The 23190-nt window shown below is 40.0% G+C and overlaps 1 protein-coding gene across 3 annotated transcripts in view; it reads right to left on the bottom strand.

Moving 5' to 3' along the window:
- ZSWIM6 (zinc finger SWIM-type containing 6) overlaps window positions 1-23190 on the bottom strand; it is a 220461-nt gene that overhangs the window by 28098 nt on the left and 169173 nt on the right. For 2 of the 3 annotated variants that reach the window (XM_070056741.2, XM_089313221.1), the window contains exon 5: window positions 116-295. In XM_070056741.2, the coding sequence (XP_069912842.2) occupies window positions 116-295 (180 nt within the window). Of the gene's footprint in view, window positions 1-115; window positions 296-23190 lie in introns of those variants that run through there. The other variant, XM_089313220.1, reaches the window with a different exon arrangement.

Genomic DNA, 23190 nt, shown 5'->3' with positions numbered 1-23190 from the left:
TATATAAGGTCTTAAGTAAGTCAAATACTTTTTCATGAAGTTGTCAGTTATCAATGTAAACATCTTTGCACAAATGCATAGACACTAAGTGAGCAGAACGTTACTGTGGACTCACCTTGGCTGGCATTTGCACCCTGAGGCAGAGCATTGGTTAAATTGGGTAATTCACTGCCATGATTCCCATCTTCCCATGGACAGACATCAACACTGTTCCACTTTTTCAGCTGTTTTAGCCAACTTGCCTTTTGCTCTAATTTGCAGTGGGGGTTTAAAACTATGCACATCCACAGAGCACCTAAGTTCAAGAGGGAGAGAGAAGTAATTCTCAAAAATTTATGAAAATATCAAATCTAACAGCTAAAGATAAATTTTAAACAATTTCAAAATGGACCCAAATCTGCTATTAAATTTTAAGACTCTCTTCTTCTTAATGTAAGACACAAATCTCATACAAAGTTTATCAGGGGAGAACAACAGATTCCAAGTTTGAAACAAAGATGAAATATGGCTCTGCATAAATACGAAATATATTGCACAAATGCTAACTGCAACCAACCTGCCCCTTACTCTATGTCTTAGACGAAAAAGTCAGTAACATGTACAGTCATAGGGTCCAGTTTACAGATCCTACACATGGATGCTGCAACACACCACTCCAAATGGTCCGGCACAAAAATCAAATTTACTTTCTAAGATTACCCTTTTATAACTGCAAACAATCATAAAGGCATACAATGGACACAAATAAACAACCTCCCACTCTTAACAAGAGCCTCAAACTCTTATTATTTCTTATTAACTAGTATACATTAAACACCTATCATTAAGATGTGAAACGTCTGAATAAAAATGCCAGTAAAATACAACTCTGAAAAATAAAATTCACTGAAATACACTTCTCTCTAAATTATTTACTAAGGAACTAATCTTTGTATAAATGAAATTACTAAATGTATGTCTTTATATTTACAAAATCACTAAATATTAATGAAAATTTCACCAGTTTTGCAAAGGAAAAGTGGCAACAAACTTAGAAGAAAGGTATAACTCATAATTAAATGCTGATAATTCCAGGGCTGCCTTGGGGTGCAGTGGGTTAAGCTGACATACTGGAGTGCCAGTTTGAGTTCCAGCTGCTCTGCTTCTGATCCTGCTTTTGGCTAATGTGTCTGAGAAGGCAGCAGAAGATGGCCCGGGTGTCCTAGTTCCTGCCACCTGTATGGGAAGCCAGGATGGAGTTCTTGGCTCTTGGCTTCAACCCGGCCCAGTCACAGCCATTTATGGAGTAAACCTGAGGTGGGAGTTATCTCTGTCACTCCCTGTCAGTTTGCCTTTTCAATAAATACATAAATCTTTAAAAAAATCGATAAATTTATTATTCCTTTCTACATTTTTCAAAGTGGTAGCTAATTCAAGCAAATATTTTACAAATTTTAAGGTTTTACTTTACTAATTTCAAAGTAAGACAGATACCACTACTCCACAGTCATTTTACAACATTTTTCCTTTGAAAAGCTATGTGTGTATCTGCATTTTAATCAGTTGTGTTGACTAATGATTAATAAAGGTATGAATTATCATTGTCTATATTTGTCCAAAAGAGATGCTCTACATTCTTCCACATAAAAATGGCAAGCTTCTTCAATTTGAGCACATGATATATTAAATATCACATAATTTTTCTCAGCAGCAAACAAAAATATTGGGGCAGGCATTTTGGCACCGCTGTTTAGGATGCCTGCATCCCATATTGGAATGTTGGTATAAATAAACATTTACAAATAAAAACGAGCACAACCTATCTAAGCCACAGATACTTATAAGCTGCATTTTGTGTTTCTAAATGCCAATTAAAAATAAAACATCATCAGTCAGGACAGAGTAAAGCCCACTAGAGCTTCTCTCTCCCAGTGATTATGACTAAAAACTCTGGACAAAGTACACAAAGCAGCAGCAAACCTAAGCATTCTAAAAAGGTAGGCAACCGTAAGCCGAGGGGGGAAGGGAAGTTAAACTTGGAGGAACACCCCATATGGGAGCGATTACTTCTTCTTCTTCTTTTTTTTTTTTTTTTGCTGGCTTTGACATAAGATTAATCCCATTTAAGTAACTTTCTAGACACAGTAAAAACTTGAGAGAAACCTCACTTATCTGGCTTAAGAACTGGGAAAAGAGATCCTCAATCCAGGAGTTGGAGAGGGGAATCTCTGAAATCTGTGTACATGCACCTGCCCTGGTTACAGCTCATATATATGAGCAGATCTGAGGTAGGATAGCCAAGGACTGGAAATTAATTGACACTGGAACTATCACCCAAAAACGGTGAAACAATTTATGGCCTTAATTTACCCTGGTTGATTGCATGCTTTAAAAATTTCTTTTTAAATCCCTGGAGCATTTTAATAGAACCCAGATTCTCACAATTCTATATTCAAAATATCCAGGGAACTAAAATTATTTGGCTTACAAATAACTATGGAAATATGACTATTTTTCAAAGGAAAAAAAAAAACAGCAGATGCCAAGCAAGATGAACCAGATGTTAGAATCATCAAAGATTTTATAGTAACTTTAATAATTATGTTCCAGGAGATAAAGGTAAACACTAATGAAAGAAATGGAAAGACAGTTCTCAGAAGTGAAATACAAAGTATAAAACACAAACAGAAACATCAGAACTAACAAATTATTATTTGAAATAAGAATTTACTGGATGGGCTCAAAAGCAGAATGAGGATGACAGAGGGAAAAAAATCAGTGATTATGAAGACAAAATGCTCTCAATGGAAAAAAGATAGAAAAACAACTAGAAGAAAAGGAATAGAGCCTTAAAAAGAGGTGGAAAAATTAGTTAAATGATTAAACATTTGTGACACTATATTCCAAAAAGATGAGAATATAGATAAAGAAAAATTTGGAAGAAAGAATTAACTGAATAATTCCCAGACTTGGAGAAAGGAATACATAGATACAATGACAGATTAAATATAAAAGAATGGAAAAAAGATACACCATGAAAACACTATCAAAATAAAGCTACAAAGGCTGTATTAGTAACCAATAAAGTGAACTCAGAACAAGTGGTACTACACACCATAGGTAAAGTGTAATGATAAAACGGGCTAGTTCTCCAAATAAGACATAATAATCTTGGGCCGGCGCCGCAGCTCACTAGGCTAATCCTCCGCCTAGCGGCGCCGGCACACCGGGTTCTAGTCCCGGTCGGGGCGCCGGATTCTGTCCCGGTTGCCCCTCTTCCAGGCCAGCTCTCTGCTGTGGCCAGGGAATGCAGTGGAGGATGGCCCAGGTGCTTGGGCCCTGCACCCCATGGGAGACCAGGAAAAGCACCTGGCTCCTGGCTCCTGCCATCGGATCAGCACAGTGCGCCGGCCGCAGCGCGCTGGCCGCGGCGGCCATTGGAGGGTGAACCAACGGCAAAAGGAAGACCTTTCTCTCTGTCTCTCTCTCACACTGTCCACTCTGCCTGTCAAAAACAAACAAACAAACAAAAAAGGGCTAGTTCTCCAAATAAGACATAATAATCTTAAAGGAGGAAGCTGCATCATACACCAAGACTTCAAAATACAAGATAAAGCTATAATTCTATCTGGAGACTATAACATTCTTCACTCAATAAGACAACTAGGGAGAAAATTAGCAAATACCTGAACACCAATGAAACCTGACAATTATGAAACATCCCACCCAATATCAACAGAAAAATACCACCACCTACTTAAAACAGAGAAATGAGAAATCAGAGTTGAAACAGAAGGAAAAAAATAACAGATCAGAAGTCAGTAAGATTAAAAATCCGTAAGGGGAAAAAAAGAAACCAAAAGTTACTTCTCAAAAAAGTCAATAAAATCAGTAAAGCTATAACCAGGTTAACTGAAAAGAAATTGACAAGACACAAAACATCAGTATTAAGAATAAAACAGGGGGCCGGTGCCGCAGCTCACTAGGCTAATCCTCCGCCTTGTGGTGCTGGCACACGGGGTTCTAGTCCCGGTCGGGGCACCGGATTCTGTCCGGGTTGCCCCTCTTCCAGGCCAGCTCTCTGCTGTGGCCAGGGAGTGCAGAGGAGGATGGCCCAAGTGCTTGGGCCCTGCACCCCATGGGAGACCAGGATAAGCACCTGGCTCCTGCCATCGGATCATCGCGGTGCACCAGCCGCAGCGCGCTGGCCGCAGTGGCCATTGGAGGGTGAACCAACGGCAAAAAGGAAGACCTTTCTCTCTGTCTCTCTCTCTCACTGTCACTCTGTCAAAAAAAAAAAAAAAAAAGAGGGTACATATTACAGATCCTAAAGGTTTAACATTTATAATATAATTGTATGTATTATAATATCTATAGGTTTATAAGATTCATAAGGAGAGAATGGTTTCATTTTACTTTATAAGGCCAGCATCACCCTGATACTAAAACCAGACAAAAACAGTACAAGTAAATACATCTATAGATCAACAGCACTCATAAACAGACATAGAATGCCTCAACAAAGTAGTAGCAAATCTAACTGAGCAGTATCAAAGAGGAGAACATACGACAACCATGTAGGCCTAGACACGCAAGGCTGATCCAACAACCAAAAGCCCATCAGTGGGGTGGGCTTCGGCCTGCTGTCTGGGATGCTCACACCCCATACTCGAGTGACTGGATTCAGGTCCCAGCTCCAGCTCCTAATGCAGACCCTGGGAGGGTGAGGTGATGCCTGAAGTGGCTGGGCTCCTGTCACCCACATCTGCGACCTGGATTAAACTCTCAGATCCTGGCTTTGGCTCCCCAGTCCATGGTAAACATTAGAGAAGTGAACCAGGGGAGGGGAACGCTCACTCTTCCTGTCTCTCTCTGCCTCCCAAATAAAGTTTTTTTTAAATCAATATAATTTACCCCATTAACAAGACTAAGGAAGAAAAAACATGAAATCATCTCAGTAGATTCAGAAAAAAAACTATGCATCATAAATAAAGCTATAAGCAACCTAAGAAGAGAGCTGAACTTGATGAAGGACACCTACAATAAACCCTACAACTACTATCACAGTGGTAAAAGACTGCCTTCTGCCCTAAGATCTAAAACCAGGCAACCTACCACAAAACTCGTAGAAGTAGCAAGTTTAGCAAGGTCATATGATAAAAGTTCAATGCAAAAAAATTTTATTTTTTAATTCTTTCAAAACAAATGCTAAATATAAACAACTAGACAACAAAATCTACTTCCCCCAAAAGTAACACTTACTATTAGCACCAATACAATAGTAAAACAATTTTAAAGGACAAAGTTGGAAGGCAAAGATGGATCTGGAATGCCAGAATTTAAGACTTCCTATAAAGTTACAGTAATCAAAACAGTACACTAGGGACCAGCATTCTGGCACAGCAGGTTAAGCCACCATCTGCAACAAGGCATCCCATTTGGGCAGAGTTCATGTCCCAGCTGATCCACTTCCAATCCAGCTCCCTGCTAATGGCTTGGGGAAGCAAAAGATGGCCCACATGCTTGGGCCTCTGCCACCAATGTGGGAAACAGAATGAAGCTCCTGGCTTCCGGCTTTGGCCTGATCCAGCTCTTTTATGTTGTGGACATTTGGAGAGTGAATCAGCAGATGGAGGATCTCTGTCTCTCTCTCTCTGTAATTCTGTGTTCAAATCAATAAACCTTTTAAAAAATTAGTGCACCAATAGTGAAAGGACAGGTATATAGATCAATGGAAAGGCTAGATAATTCAGAAACAGACCTACACAAAGATAGCAAGTCCAAAGTCAGTTCAATGGAGAAAAGATTTAAGTCTTTTCAATAACTGGAGCTGGACCAATTAGACATCCACAAGCAAAGACTGAACCTTAAGCCTGTACCACACATCTTAAAACATTAATTCAAGGGCATATGGCACAGGGGTTAAGATGTCCCTTGTCAGTCATCAAAGAAGGAGGTACCTTTCTCTGAAGGGAGGAGAGAATTTCCAGTTTGATTATGGCCTTGTCTAAATGATGTCAAGAGTTTGTGAACTCAAGAGGCTTCCATAGCCTTGGCAGCTCATGACAAGAGCCTCAGGTGAGCACTGCCATCATAAATAAGAGTGTCAATTGTTAAATCAACAACAGGAGTCACAGTGCACTTGCTCCACACGCCTCTGTCCTTTATGTGTTGTACTATGAGAATTAACGGTAAAACTAGTCTTCAAATAGTACATTATACTTTATGTGTCTGTGTGGGTGCAAACTGTTAAAATCTTTACTTAATATAGAGTTGATCTTCTGTATATAAAGATAATTAAAATGAATCTTAATGAAGAATAGGATGGGAGAGGGAGTAGGAGGTGGAATGGTCTGGGGGTGGTAGGGTGGGTATGGGGGGGGGGAGAACGGCTATAATCCAAAAGTTGTACTTACAAAATTTATTTTTATTAAATAAATGCTATTAAAAAACAAAAATAAGAAATATTTTTAAAAAGATTAAAAAAAGATATCCCTTGTCATGCCCACGTTGCATAGTATAGTGCTTAGGCTCCAGTCCCCGTTCTGCTCCCAATCCCAGCTTCCTACTATTGCACATTCTGGGAGACGGCAGAGGATACCTCAAGTATTTGGGTCCCTGCCACCCATGTGGGAGACCTCGAATGAGATCCAGGCTCCTGGCTTCAAGCTGACCCAGCTGCTACAGGCATCTGGGGAGCAAACAGCAGATGGAAGATGTGTCTGTTGGTCTCTGTCTTTTTCTCAAAGAAATAAAAACAAACTCAAAATAGACAATAGGCTTAAACAAAAAACTGAAAACCATAAGAATTAGAAAAAAATAATAGAAAATCTTCATAAACTTGGGTTAGGCAAAGATCTAGATCCAATTACCAAAATATGACACCTAAGAGATAAACTTGATAAATCAAGTACATTTCATCAATATTAAAAATTTTCCTCTACAAAAGACACTGTTAAGAGGCCGGCGCCATGGCACAGTAGTTAATCCTCCTGCGGCAACAGCATCCCATATGGGTGCTGGTTCTAGTCCCAGTTGCTCCACTTCCAATCCAGCTCTCTGCTGTGGCCTGGGAAAGCAGTAGAAGAAAGTCCTTGGGCCCCTGCACCTGTGTGGGAGACTTGGAGGAAACTCCTGGCTCCTGGCTTTGGATCGGCACAGTTCTGGCTGTTGCAGACATTTGGAGAGTGAACCAATGGGAGAAAGACCTTTCTCTCTGTCTCTCCCTCTCACTGTCTGTAACTCTACTTCTAAAAAAAAAAAAAAAAAAAAATGACAAGTCAAGTTAGATGCCAGGAGAAGATATCTGCAAATCATCCATGTGACAAAGAACTTGTATGCTAGGCCCTCTAAAAACTTAAGTAAATGAATAATCCAACAAAAAGGTAAAACAAACAACGAACCAAACTATAAAGCCATGAAAAAAAAAAAAAAAACTCAAGAAACTTAAATGCATATCACTAAGTGAAAGAACAGAATCTTAGAAGGCTCCACACAGGATGATTCCAACCGCATGACATTCTGGAAAGCACAAGTCTTTAGGACAGTTAAGATCTGTGGTTACCATGGGTTATGTGGCAGAGAGGGATAAAGGCAGCCACAGAGGGCTTGAAAACTATTCTAAGGTATATACATGTCGGGATACAGTTGTCCAAGCCCAGTGAACTCATTATGAAGCCCAAAGTGAACCCTATGAACACTGTGTCCTTTAGGAGCTTTAGGTGAAGGTGACGTGTCAGTGTAGACTGATCAGCTTAACACATGTTAACACCCTGGTAGGGTGTGCTGATTATCAGGGAGGCTACGCATGTGTGGCGGCAGGGGGTATACAGGAATCCTCCACTTTTCTATGAACCTAAAACTGCTTTAAAAATGGAAAAGTTTCAATTTTTTTTAGAAAACAGCAAAAAACGTATAAAGATGCTTTACCACAGATGATATACAGATGGCAAATAGCAAACAAAACATGGCTAAACATCATTAACCATTAAGAAAACGCAACTAGAACCACCACATATCTATTATAATGGCTACTACTGGGAAAAAATAATTAACCTGACAACAACTGCTGGAGAGGATGTGGGCAACTGGAATGCTCACCGACTGCTTCTGAGAGTGTAAAATGATACAGACACTCTGGAAAACATTCATCAATTCCCTACGAAGCAAAATGTACATTTATTGTATGACCCAGCAGTCAGACTACTAGGGATTTGCTCAAGAAAAATAAAACTTATGTTCACACAAAAATTTATACAAGAATGTTTATAGCAGCTCTGTAAATGCAAAACACGGGAAACAACCTGGATGTCTTTCAGTTGGTAAATGGATAAACTGACACCATTCAGCAATAACCAAAACCAAGCCACTGACAACTCAGGTCAACATCTTAAACGCACTGTGCTGAGTGCAGAAGCTTGAATGTCAACACACACATTCTTTACTCTTCAGTCTGCAGAATACTGGGGGAAAGGCAGAACTAAAGGGACTGAGGACAGATCAGTGGTCACTTGCGCAGCTGACCAAGTCTGTGACAAAGAGACAGTACGAGGGAATGTTTAGGGTGTGACAGATCCTTCTCTATCTTGATTGTACTGGTGGTTTCATGACCATATTTGTCCAAATTTAAAACTATACATTAAAACATCTTAATGTATGTACATTTATATAGTATGTATTTTATAGTGTATCAAGTAATATATAATATAATCTTAAAAACTAAATAATGTTTATTACCATTAATATCACCATGTAGCAGATGCTCAGTACAACCTACAGGTCCCATATTTAGAGCTTTCCAATAATTTCTCATTAACTCATTACAATAACTCATGTAATCAAAATTACTATTTCCATTTAAAATTATTAAAGATTTCAATATATATTTTTCTATTTTTTAATGAATTATTTATTTAAAAAGTACAGTGACCAAGGTGGGGGGGGGAGGGGAGAGAGAGAGAGAGAGAAAGGGATCTTCTACCTAATGGTTTACTCCCAGAATGCCAGCACCAATGCCAGGTACCAGGAACTCCATCCCAGCCTCCCACATGGGTGGCGAGAACCCAGGTATTGAGACATTGTCCACTGCCTCCCAGCTGCATTATTAGAAGGAATTTGGATCAGAAGTGCAGAGTAGCCAGGATTTTGATAGTGGATGCAGCAAGCAGTGACTTAACCTACTATGCTACAATACCCACCTCTATTTCCGTTTTAGAGTGTCCTTTAAGTCTGCCGTAAAATATATTTATAAATTGTGTGCCTTATTAACAACATTTGCTCCCCTCAGTTCTGGAGGCTGAAAGTGCAAGATCAAGGCACCAGCAGATTCTGTGTCTAGCAAGTTCCTCACAGATGGTACCTTTCTCACTATGTCCTCAACACATGGTGGAAGGCCAATCGAGGTCTCCTGGGCCTCTTTTATAAGGATGGCTCTGCCCCTGCAGTCTAATCACTTCCAGATTCAGGATTTCAGCATACAAATGTGGGCAATACACAGACATTCAGCACATAGCAATGAGAAGAGTAAAATAAAACTTAGAGAAGAGGCTTAAAAGCAAGGACCTAAATATTCTTGGTAACTTGAAAAGATTTCTATGAATTTGAGGGAAAAAGAAATCCTTAGAACTTATCTTAGATTCTCACGCTTGTATTTCTTTAATTAGAAAATTTCCATTTTGTAGAATAAGAAAAAAATTTTAAGCCAAGGCTTTATTAATTTGCCTATAACATTCTTTCATTGCTCACCTCCCTAAAGAGAGGTTTCATCCTGAAAGGATGTTCTTAATGTTAGATTCAAGTTCAGAGCTATAATAGATATGGTCTTTTATCTTAACAGTCATCACTACAAAAGCTGTAATTAGCCTTAATAACCAAGTTAACCAACTTGAGTAAGTCATTCTCCAAATTTTATTAATTCAAAGTCCCACTTTGGGCATTTATCTCTTTCTCCTCCAACATGCCTAAAACATCTGTAGCTTTAAAAATAAAACTCTTTGATGATTAAACACTTCATTCTGCTGTCGCTATGAAATATAAATCTTTTTAGGACTCACCTAAAAACAGGTCAGAGAGCTCAATGAGAAATTAGCATTTTGGGCAGCTAGCAGAGGACCTGGTACGCAGTAAAGTATTACTACCAGTTCTTTCATGAAGGATGCTTAATTATTTGCTATGTATTACAATGAAACCAGATTCAATACTTTCAAACTGCTTCCCTAGTGTCAATGCCTCTAAGTATATAAAGGCAATTATCAAGTCACTGATGTGTGCATCACGCAGTTTCTGAGTTATCCAAGACATGTTTTCACTCTAGTTTGTCTCTACCACCCAGCATCCTTTCTCTCTCCTTTCAGAAAGATGCACTGTAACATAAAGGGCGAAGTAAACTAAACTAGGAGAGCAAACTTCAATGCTCAGGGAAGAAAACAAATGGCATTCTTCACATAAAGTAAATAATTCTTATTTACTTAGTGGTTTTAAATCTGATCACATCTTATATCTGACCCAAGGGAGAATACAGGCAGAGTTGCACTGAGGCAAATACCAATCATCAAGAAAGCCTTTGGTGACTTCTGCATTCCACCAATCACAGCGCCAGCGGACAACAGCAAACTCTCAGCAAACGCTGAGTAACAAGAACTAACCCTGTACTCCTTGAAAGACAGCCTTTTCCATCAAACATTCAGATGTGCAAACTGTCACCACCACTGTGCCTCACTGCGTAGGCTGGTTCACATTTCCAACCAGGAGAAAAAGGTGATCAACTAGCTCTGATCTGGAAACAGGAAGATGTGGGTCACCAGCCACAAGACCTGTGCAAGCACACTCAGTCTCTCTGCAGTGGCAGTTCCCTGCAGTGATTTCTACCCACCTCATGATGTTGCTTGGGTGTTAAATGTTTGTCAAACTGTGTACTTCACCCAGCTCCAGAAACTTTGATTTTGAGGAAATGGAGACTCAAAGGTTGAGATAGAATTGGGAGGGCTCAGATTGCAAGTGATTCTCAGGACGTCTTTATAAGTGTATTTGCATTTAATAAAATAAAACAGCAAATAAAAATCACTGACATTACGTATTTCTTAAGCCAGCCAGTAATGATGGGTGTTTGTGCATATAATTAATTTCCGTGTGCCATCTAGAAACATTAATGTTTAAGTTCTAGTATCCCATGGGAACTCATAATAATAACAAGGACTTAAAAAATAAATAAAAATAACAGCCGGCGCCGTGGCTCAATAGGCTAATCCTCCACCTTGCGGCGCCGGCACACCGGGTTCTAGTCCCGGTCGGGGCGCCGGATTCTGTCCCGGTTGCCCCTCTTCCAGGCCAGCTCTCTGCTATGGCCAGGGAGTGCAGTGGAGGAAGGCCCAGGTGCTTGGGCCCTGCACCCCATGGGAGACCAGGAAAAGCACCTGGCTCCTGGCTCCTGCCATCGGATCAGCACGGTGCGCCGGCTGCAGCGGCGGCCATTGGAGGGTGAACCAACGGCAAAGGAAGACCTTTCTCTCTCTGTCTCTCTCTCTCACTGTCCACTCTGCCTGTCAAAAATTAAAAAAAAATAAAAATAAAAATAAAAATAATAGCCGGCGCCGTGGCTCAATAGGCTAATCCTCCACCTTGCGGCGCCGGCACACCGGGTTCTAGTCCCGGTCGGGGCACCGGATTCTGTCCCGGTAGCCCCTCTTCCAGGCCAGCTCTCTGCTATGGCCAGGGAGTGCAGTGGAGGATGGCCCAGGTGCTTGGGCCCTGCACCCCATGGGAGACCAGGAAAAGCACCTGGCTCCTGGCTCCTGCCAGGATCAGCGCGGTGCGCCGGCTGCAGCGGCGGCCATTGGAGGGTGAACCAACGGCAAAGGAAGACCTTTCTCTCTCTGTCTCTCTCTCACTGTCCACTCTGCCTGTCAAAAAAAAAAAAAAAAATAACAAGGACTTAATTTAAAAGTGTGGCCAGAGTCCTATTGAATGGGGAAAAGCTGGAAGCATTTCCACTGAGATCCGGAACCAGACAAGGATGCCCACTCTTACTACTGCTATCCAATATAGTCCTGGAAGTTTTAGCCAGAGCCATTAGGCAAGGAAAGAAATCAAAGGGATTCAAATCAGGAAAGAGGAAGTCAAATTATCCCTATTTGCAGATGACATGATTCTATATATAGGGGATCCAAGACTCCACTAAGAGACTACTGAAACTCAGAAGAGTTTGGTAAAGTAGCGGAATATAAAATTAATACACAAAAAACAACAGCCTTTATATATACAGACAATGCCATGGCTGAGAAAGAACTTCTAAAATCAATCCCATTCACAATAGCGACAAAAAAAAATCAAATAGTTTGTAATAAATTTAACCAAGGAAATCAAAGATCTCTACAATGAGAATTATAAAACATTAAAGAAAGAAATAGAAAAAGATACAAAAAAATGGAAAAACTTCCATGTTCATGGATTGGAAGAATCAATATTATCAAAATGTCCATTCTTCTGAGAGCAATTTACAGATTCAATGCAATACCAATCAAAATACCAAAGAAATTCTTCTCAGATCTAGCAAAAATTACGCTGAAATTCATTTGGAAACACAGGAGACCCCAAATAGCTTAAGCAATTTTATACCACAAAAACAAAGCCGGAGGCATCACAATACCAGATTTCAAGACATACTACAAGGCAGTTATAATCAAAACAGTTTGGTACTGGTAGAAAAACAGATGGATGGATGCATGGAACAGAATGGAAATGCCAGAAATTAGTCCATGCATCTACAACCAACTCATCTTTGACAAAGGAGCTGAAATCAATCCCTTAAGCAAGGACAGTCTCTTCAACAAATGGTGCTGGGAAAACTGGATCTCCACATGCAGAAGTATGAAGCAAAACCCTCTACCTTACACCTTATACAAAAAACCACCGAACATGGATTATAGAGCTAAATCTATGACCTAATACTATCAAATTATTAGAGAGCATTGGGAAAACCCTGCAAGACATTCGCACAAAGAGATCCTGGAAAACACCCCAGAGGCACAAGCAATAAAAGCCAAAATTAACAAATGGCATTACATCAAATTGAGAAGCTTCTCTACTGCAAAAGAAACAGTCAGAGGGCAGCGGTGTGGCATAGTGGGTAAAGCTGTCACCTGCAGTGTGGGCATCCCACATAGGTGCCAGTTCATGTTCCACTGCTCCAGTTCTGATTCAGCTCTCTGCTATGGCCTGGGAAAGCACGTTCTGGCCCAAGTCCTTGGGCTCTTGCACTCACATGGGAGATCCAGGAAGCTCCTAGCTTCAGATTGGCATAGCTCTGGCCATTGTGGCTATCTGGGGAGTGAACCAGCAGATGGAAGACCTCTCTATCTCTCTCTCTGCCTCTGCCTGTCTGTAACTTGCCTTTCAAATACATAAATAAATCTTAGAAAAAAAAAAACAGGAAAGTGAAGAGGCAACTGACAGAATGGGAGAAAATATTTGCAAACTATGCAATGGATAAAGGATTAATAACCAGAATATACAAAGAGATCAAGAAACTCCACAACAACAAAATGAAACACCCAATGAAGAAAAGGGCAAAGGACTTAAACAGACATTTTTCAAAAGAGGAAATCCAAATGGCCTACACACATGAAAAAATGCTAAGGATAACTAGGCATCAGGGAAATTCAAATCAAAACCACAATGAGGTTTTGCCTCACCCCAGTTAGAATGGCAGACAGTTTAGAGATAACTCATAAATCTGAATATAGTCCTACCATACAACCCAGCCATCCCACTCTTGGGAATTTACCCAAGGGAAATGAAATCAGCAAATAAAAGAGTTACCTACACCCCATGTTTATTGCAGCTCAATTCACAATAGCTAAAACACAGAATCAACCTAAATGCCTGTCAACTGAAGATTGGATAAAGAAATTATGGTATATGTACTCTATAGGATACTACAGAGTTGTAAAAAAGAAAAAGAAAAAGGAAAAGAAAAAGAAAAAGAAATCCGCTTGTTTGCAACAAAATGGATGGATTTGGAAAACATCACATTTAGTGAAATAAGCCAGTCCCAAAGGGACAAATACTATATGTTCTCCCTGATCTGTAATAACTAATAGAGCACCTAAGGAAACATACAGAAATGAAACTGACACTTTGAGAAACAATGACTTGAACAGCCCTTGTCTTGACTGTTGAGAACAGTTTTTTGTTGTTGTTGTTTTCCTTCTTAAAACCATTGGTTGAACCCTTTACCTAACATAGAATTAATCATATGAATATAAAGTCAATTGAAAATAGATCCCAGTAAAAAATAAGAGTGTGAATAAGAGAGGGAAGAGGAAGTTTGTAACTGTAAAGCTGTATAGTTCTACATACATTCCTACGGACTTACTTCTAAGGGTATAGCTAAAAGCTTGCCATGAGACTCCAAATCCCATTAAGCAAGGTGGTAATAATGCCATCTTAAGTGTTAAAGTGATCATATGAACTGTTAAATTGACCATATAGATATAATTAAGTGTTAAAGGGATCATATAGATGAAATCAAGTGTCTGGTAATAATAATAGAATTTAAAAGGAAAGAATGTTCCAACATGGGAAGCAGTTCAAACAGCAAACTCATAGAATGACAATTGCTTTAAATAGTACTCTGACCTCAGAATCAGCCTTTAAGGCATTCTGGTCTGGCTTAAAAGCCCATGAGAGCAGTTCAGGCATGGAAAGCCAAGACACCATGGTAAAAAGAATATACTACATGAAGGATCTCTGTGAGTGAGACCTCAGTGGAAAGAAGGGGCCGTCAAAAAAGGATGTACTTTTCTCTGAAGAGAAGAGAGAACTTCCACTTTGCTTATGGCCTTGCCTAAATACTGATGGAGACTATGAATTCAAAAGGCTTCCATACCCTTGGCAGCTCACATCAAGAGCCTCAGGTGATCACTGATGTCATACATAAGAGTGTTAACTGTTAAATTAACATCAGGAACCACTGTGCACTTACTCCTCATGTAAGACCGCTATGAGAACTGTAAAACTTGTTCTCAAACAATTTTTTATATATATATTGTGTGTGTGCAAATTGTTGAAATCTTTACTTAGTATAGAGTTGGTCTTCTGTGTATAAAGTTAATTGAAAATGAGTCTTAATGGAGAATTGGGCTGAGAATGGGAGAGGGAGGAGGACGTGGGGTGGGAGGGTGGGTATGTTGAGAAGAATCACTACATTCCTCAAGTTGTACTTACGAAATTTGTACTCATCAAACAAAATGTTTCTTAAAAAAAAAAAAAGTGTGGTGTAGGGGGAAATGCACCCTTAGGCATGTGTGGAGGGTGGGGGTTGGGAGACAAGGGAGGAGGAGGAGGAAAGCCAGAAGTCAAACCAGGTGAAATCTGGCATTAAAAAAAAATCTGTAGATGAGGAAAAATTACTATAATTTGTTATATTATTTCCTGCAATGAGATTCAATTTTGACAAACCCAACTCAAGAGATAGCGTTTTATAAAAACAATTTATTTATTTACTTGAAAGGCAGAGTGACACAGAAAGAGGGGGGAGAGAGTGTGCGAGTGAGCTTCCATTTACTGGTTCACTCCTCAAATGGCTGCAATAGCTAGTTAACTGAAATAATGGCACTTCAGTTCCATATAGCATTATATATTCCACATTTCCTAGGACACCTGGCATTTGGAGAGTAAAATCAGAAGAAGCATGAGGTACTGTCAGACTTAAAATCAGTGTTTTGATTTAAGACTAGCCTTAAGTTCAGTGTCAACAATATATCATATCTCAGGATTCTATGGCTGAGAAGTCCTCTCTCCTCCCCACTTCCAAACAGCCTCTCTACATGAATAGCAAGGTTTTCTCATGGCAGACTCAGGATAATCAGACTACTTATGCAAAAATCCAGGCTTCCAAGATGCACAGATCTTTTAAAGAGACAAGTGGATGCTGCCAGCCACTTAAGGCTTGGACCCAGAAACCAGCCCAATATTTCCTCTGCCATATTCTGTTGGTCAAATATGTATTAAAATCACCCAAATTCAAGATTAAGGAAGAGAGACCTCACATCTCAATGAGAGTAGCCATCTTTAATCTGTCACGCTTAACCAAGAAAGATTACAAATCAGCTAGATTACTAAACAGAAAACTAAGCTATTTGCTATTTTTTTGCCATATGCATATGAAATGTTAAATCAAATTCAACTAAACCACTCAACATGAAAAGAACTTAAGACCAAAAAAAAGTCATTATGAGAACTTACCCATATAAAAGTATCCCAAAACACACTGCAATATTAAATGCTGGTTTGTATGCTAATTTTTTCCCTTCAAGGAAAATCCTAACAATATCAGGTTATACATGTTGGGTTTCTAATTAGATTCTACATTTAAAGTTTTTAAATGTCTATCTGTAGGGTACAAAGATTGTTCTATCTAATTCATCTTACATATTTCTAAAAGTAAATGGCATTGACATGTATCCACCTGAGAGTAATTGCTGTCACTTATTGAATATGTATCTCACATTAACTCTGTGCTAAATATTTCACATACATTGTCATACATATTTCACCTGCACACACACAAAACCTACCTTGTAGATAAAGTAACTGAGGTTCAGAAAAAAGTAAGAAACGTTGCACTGCTATTAAAGAAGGGAGCCAGGATCTAGTCCAAAGCTCACATTCCCCAAAAACCAAAATCTTCACTCTATTGTGTTCAGCAGTCTATACAGCTAAATGATCAGGAATCTCTCTCATAAGTCAAGATTCCTATGTGCAGCTGTGGACACACAAATTCCAAGGTTAACCATTTTAATATTTTTTAAAGATTTGTTTATCTAGTTGAAATATAGAGTTAACACAGAGAGAGGAGAGGCAGAGAGAGAGAGAGTCTTCCATCTGCTGGTTCACATCCCAATTGCCCGTTACGGCCAGAACTATGCTGATCTGAAGCCAGGAGCCAAGAGCTTCCTCCGGGCCTCCCACACAGGTGCAGGGGCTGAACGACCTGGGCCATTTCCTACTGCTTTCCCAGTCCATAGCAGAGAGCTGGATTGGAAGTGGAGCAGCCAGGACTCAAATCGGTGCCCATATGGGATGCTGGCACTGCAGCTGGTAGCTTTACTCACTATGCCACAGCGCCAGCCCCCATTTTAATCTTTTGAAAGTTATCATTCCATTCCTCATGTTAAAGCGATGTAATACAAATAGTGTATTATCTAAAATTATGACATATCCTTAATTGTGCAGCTTATGATCCTGTACTTCATTAACCATGTGCTTTCATGTGCTTGAAACATGTTTCTCCCATGTATATGAAACAACACATATAGAGGTCCAACTAACAGAAGCCCAATTAAGCAAAAGAAAACTGTTTTTCAGGACTGACAAGCATAGCAAATAAGTAATTTCACTGTAGATTAAAATAGCAGACAAACAATCAAAAGCTCAACTTAAGAGTTCAAGATTTATTACTCAAGTCAGAAGAAATCTGTTTTCTCTGAAAACATTATGATCAGGTGTGGTAGAGTTAAGTCTGTGTCAGCATTTCTGGGATAACGCACAGGAGTGTGACTGAGCATGCTCTTTGCATTGCTGGGTGCAGGCCAGTATAATTTTCACCTGAACAGATCAGCTGCCCACTCTGTGTCTATTGCTGCCCTACCCCCAATCCCAATCAATAAAACTTGTTTTTCAATTTCTTCTCCTTCACATTTTTTTGGATTAATTATCAAATCAATTCAGTACTTAACAGCTATATAATTTCTATAAGACACCCTTCCTATTTTTTAATCATTGTTTGTTCTCCAGAAAGATGTATATAATGAAAGAGTACACAAGGGCAGCTGACAGTGGGGACAGAAGAGTAAGCCACCTCTCTAAGGTAAAAATGAAAAAGATCAGTGGTTCCCTTTTCCTATGTCACAATTACAGGAAAACAAAGGTTGTTATGTGGAAAGTTTAATTTCTACTTATTTAATATGAAAGCAGAACAATACTTTATGGTATTTCCAAGGGTTCAACAATTATAAAACAATCGTAATACTTATCATATTTATTTTTGTTCTCAAATGCTACAATTTCATGCATGATCCAATTAACTAATTATGCTTATTTAGAGGCCATGAAATGCCTAATTGCAGTCACAAATAGGAGATCACTGGCATAATTAGTTGTGCTAGCAAAATTACAGTCACAAAATTTCTTGGGTCAGACTGCACCAAAACTGTGACCCTAATTACAATATTGTTCTTAGTACAATGCAGTCTTAATATATCACTCACCTTATGTCTGGAAAATAAGCTTAACTGATAAAAACATTCTCATTTAAAATCACTTTGAATCTGTTAAAAACTAAAAATAAAAATGAAAAATGAAAAAAATGATGTGCTAGTTTCTAATTCATTAAAACACTTCTGGAAATTTTTCAAAATAAAACCTCAGGAACACTGTAAAGGGTTTTTGAGATCGCTCCATCAGAGAGAATTTACACTCAGGTAAGTGGCACACAACTAATTATAACAAGGCTCTGAGAAAATTGTGAAATAGAATAACCACCTTTATTGTTGTCAAGAAAAAAAAAAAAACACCCATGGCTATTTCACCACATTTAACTGGTATCCTGGATAAAGTTCCTTTCGGTAAACCTGTGTCCCTTATCTAGTAACACTCTTCCCATTCCATCTGATACATCAGTTCTGTCAGGTCAACATGCAAGATTCATCAAAAAACAGCCTGACCTCATTAGAAGCCCCGTTCCAGGGTATCACCAGCGCCAGCTCTTTACCCCTCACTATCCTTCTTCTTAATGGAGAGAGGAAGCAAAGACAGAAAAAAATTATTCTCAGAATCTTCTGAAATATCTCCCACATTGTATAACCTCATTTTCACAGTCTTCTTATGCTGTATTGGGCCACTTCCCATTTTTCATTTATTTATTCTATTTCCTAACTAGACTTTAAGCTCCCCCATGGCAACGCCCACCACACAGGCACTATAAGCAGTAGGTTCTTGTTACTTTACCTGCTTTTCTGATAAAGAACTCAATGGTACACCATCTGTATTCATGCAAAAATGCTTCCCTAGCACACAGATACAACTACTTTTTCATTTGCTACGGAAAACCAATTTAGAGTAACAGACAATCAACAGCCCTACTAAAAAATAATCAGATTTGCCAATGGTTATTATTATAGAATACTCGTAAACATTTTAGCACTGTACTTAAGAACTCCAAGAAAAGGGCTTGCAGTGCCATCAGACTGAAGCTGCAGTTTTATTCTTAAAAATAACCTTAATGCATTGACTTTTCTGTAGAGCTCAGAAAGAACTTAAAATGGGTGTTGGGTTTCTTGGAGAACAGAATGTTTCATTTTGCTCTAATTCATTCTATTACTGAATTAAACTTTGATGTATTGGTCTTGACAAGTGCTTCATGCTGATTGTATTGTGTATGATAGTATAATCACTCCCCATGCATTTCCCACTGGCTGGCTGATTAATGCAATAGATTACTTGCAGCATTGATGGCAAGGGGGAATCATTGCCTTTCTGTACTCTAAATTGTTTGTATTTCAGTGTACGTGTGTGTGTGTGCATTCATGCACACACAGGCACCTATGAATATCCTGCACATGAGCAGAGGAGGCTGGACAGAGTAAGAGCAGGAAAAGTTAAAACTGAGGACACACTGGTGATTAATTCCTTTCCCTCTCTGTTTTCAGTGCACCAAACATACTTGAGCTTTTTAATGATTCCAAATAGATGAGATACATTACACTTCAACGACTCATTCATTTATTTATTCACAAATATTTACTGACCACCAACTATATGCCAGACAAATGTTCTCATCGTTAAAGGAAAAATAACCCTTTAAAAATCTGCTACTTTCACTGTTCTAATTAGTGGAATGAAAGGGGAAAAGGAGGTGACGGGTGGCATTGTGGTGCAGCAGGTTGAGTCGCTGCTTGGGATGCCCACATCCCATACTGGGAGTGCTAGAAGAATCCCAGCTGTTCTGCTTCCAACACAACTGCCTGCCAGTCTATGTGGGAGGCAGTGTATGATGGCCCAGGTGCCCACAACGTAGGAAATCCACATTAAGTTCACGGCTTCACCTTGGCCGAGCCCCAGCTGTTGTGAGCATTCAGAGAGTGAACCAGCAAATGGGAGTATTTCTATTTTCCCCAAATGCCTCCTCACCCCTATCCTGTGCCATTCTGCTTTTCAAACAAATGTGTGTGTATATATATATATATTTTTAAAGATTTATTTATTTTTTTGAAATGCAGAGCCACAGAGAGGCAGATGGGGCTGGGGGGCAGGCAGAGAGAGAGAGAGATCCTCCATCTGCTGGTCCACTCAACAGATGGCCACAATGGTCAGTGCTGCGCCAATCCGAAGCCAGGATCCAGGAGCTTCTTCAGGTCTCCCATTTGGGTGCAGGGGCCCAAGGACTTGGGCCATCTTCTACTGCCTTCCCAGGCCACAGCAGAGAGCTGATTCAAGCCGGGTCTTGAATCAACACCCACAGGGAATGCCGGCACCACAGACGGCGGCTGCACCCACTACACCACATTGCCAGTCCCATGAATATATTTAAAAAAAGAGAGAGAGAGAGGTGGGGTTTGGGGGAGAGGCGAGACTCTCAAATGCACACTAGTACACGGATTAAAAAAAAAAAAGATGGCTTCTAAAGGAGTTTCAATAAAGATAAAAACTGATAACTAGCTTATCGCTCAGGTTATTTGGCCTATTTGGTCTACATAGCACCCTAATGTTTAGCAAAGACTGTCCTCTGTGTTTGATCAATCTGTTCTAGTGAAAGGTTGCTATATATACTGATCTCATCTTTAATGTGTGTGTAGGTGGGGGAGACAGACTTTTGTGCTTCCGGCAGCACTTAAAAAAAATTTGAGTGGCAGGGAGACAGACAGAGAGGGAAAGCTCCCACTGGCTGGTTCCCTCCCCAGATGTTTGCAACAGGAACTCAATCCAGACCTCCCTTATGGCTGTGAGGAACCCAATTGCTCGAGCCATCACCAATGCCTCCCAGCGTCTCAACTGGCAGGAAGCTAGAACTGGGAGAGCTGGACCTTGACCCCAGCCCCCTGATGTAGGAAAGCAAGTCTGAACCGCTGGGTGAAAGGCCTGTTCTACCTTGGCAGCATTTGAAACAATGATTCCTAATGGGATTTTCTCTCAGTTCTGAGATTGTATTTAACCCAAATGCCCTGTTTGGGACTCTCCCATCCAACCCTTATTCACACAGGAAAGACTGGCATCCAACAGGAGCTATTACAAGGCCTCTATCTGATTCCTACTTAATGAATGTTTCTCCAGGTTTGTAAAAGAAAATTGTGAAATATACTCACATCCTTCAGAATGAACTGGAAAGCACAATCAATAGTCAAAAAGGTCCAGCTGGTTATGGCTCAAAATCACAAAGATGTGGCTATTCAAAGGTCATTTTTGCAACAGAAAGCTGACTTAGCCACATACTTTCACTATTCCTGGCTAGTCCATCAAACTTGAAACAGTAGCCCTGAGACAAGTGATTAACTTGTTCTAGCAAGTTAATGTCAGAAGGCACCACTATTCAGATGGAAGACCTCTCTCCATCTCTCTGTCTCTGTGTCACTCTACCATTCAAATAAATAAAATAATATATAAAAAATAAAGCACCACTATTTTATAGAGTCCAATTCTTACTTTGGTTTTTAAATTTTTAAAATTATTTTTGAAAGATTTTATTTACTTATTTATTTACTTACTGGCAGAGTAACAGACAGAGAAAGGGAGAGACAGTCAAGAGACTTTCCACCCCTTGGAGTTCATTCCCCAAAAGGCAGGCTGCAACAGCCAGGGCTGGGCCATGCCAAAGCCAGGAACCAAAACTCCATCTGGATCTCCCACACGTGTGAAGGGGCCCAAGCACCTCAGCCATCTTCTGCTGCCTTGCCAAGACATTAACAGAGAACTGGATCGGAAGCGAAGCAAGTGGGACTTGAACTCGCACCGAGAGGCAGTGGAGGATTAACCCACTGTGCCACAGTGGGGCCTGGTTTTGAAATTTTTAAATAATTTTTTTAAGTAAAATATGAAAACAATGTTGTGCAATTATCAGAGAAGCTTATAGCAGCCTCAAAAAATTCACTTGCTACAAATCATTTACCAGCCTGCATTCCCCAAAGGTATATGAGAAAGTATCTAAATAAAGTCAGTCTTTGCTACACTTCCAAGAATGACTATTTAAAAGCCTACGAAGACAGTGATTATCAAGCATATAATTTTTTAAAAAAAGATTTATTTATTTGCAAAGCAGAGTTACTGAGAGGTAGAGAGAGAGAGAGAGAGAGAGAGAGGTCTTCCATCCCGTGGTTCACACCCCAGATGGCCGCAATGGCTAGAGCTGTGCCGATCCTAAGCCAGGAGCCAGGGGCTTAGGTGGGAGCAGGGGCCCAAGGACTTGGGCCATCTTTACTGCTTTCCCAGGCCGTAGCAGAGAGCTGGATCGGAAGTGGGATGCTGGCACTGCAGGTAGCGGCTTCACCTGCTACACCACAGCACTGGCCCCTCACGCATATAGTTTTAATCTCGGAACCCTTTCTCCAGAAAAACCTGGAATGTCTAGTATGACACACGGTGAAAGTCAAACTGCTCTGATAGAGCAGGATCTGCCTCCTCCTGCATGCTCCTCTTTCCCCTTTGCCCTCAGGCTCTCTGCTGGGCAATGTCTGAACACTCCAAGCAAGCATTATAATTTTTTTTTTTTTTAAGCATTATCACTTCTGATTTCCTTGGATTCTCCTCCACATTCATGAACCTACCTGAACTTGAATTTACAGGAATAACCTCAGTAAGCAGCCTGAGGCAGCTTTTCCTGACTTCCCTTAGCTTCCACTTCTTCATCCCAGCTTGAGAGTTCTTGGTTGTGGACTAAAATGAGGATTCTCAGTTTTCATTAATTTTTGTATGCTGCTGCTAACTTTAGGATAAGAAATGGTGAAAAGTAAATTTTCCATAGCCTACCTGGGCAGAACCCAGAGGCCTCCGATCAAGAGTACAGAGCTCTCAGTTTTAAGGAACAGAAAGTAGCAAGACTACTCAAAGAAAGAAACTAGGCCCTGGTAATGAGGACCCAACAGCAGATAGATATTCTGAGAACAATGCTGAAGGGAAGTAAAACCTCCTGGGCAATACAATTGACAAAGCCTCTGTATTTAG

Source organism: Oryctolagus cuniculus, chromosome 14, assembly GCF_051225735.1.
Source record: "Oryctolagus cuniculus isolate XC-2025 breed Fujian yellow rabbit chromosome 14, ASM5122573v1, whole genome shotgun sequence".
NCBI classification, from domain to species: Eukaryota; Metazoa; Chordata; class Mammalia; order Lagomorpha; family Leporidae; genus Oryctolagus; species Oryctolagus cuniculus.
The sequence above is the reverse complement of the archived record's forward strand: the minus strand, read 5'-3'. Positions and strand labels throughout refer to the sequence as shown.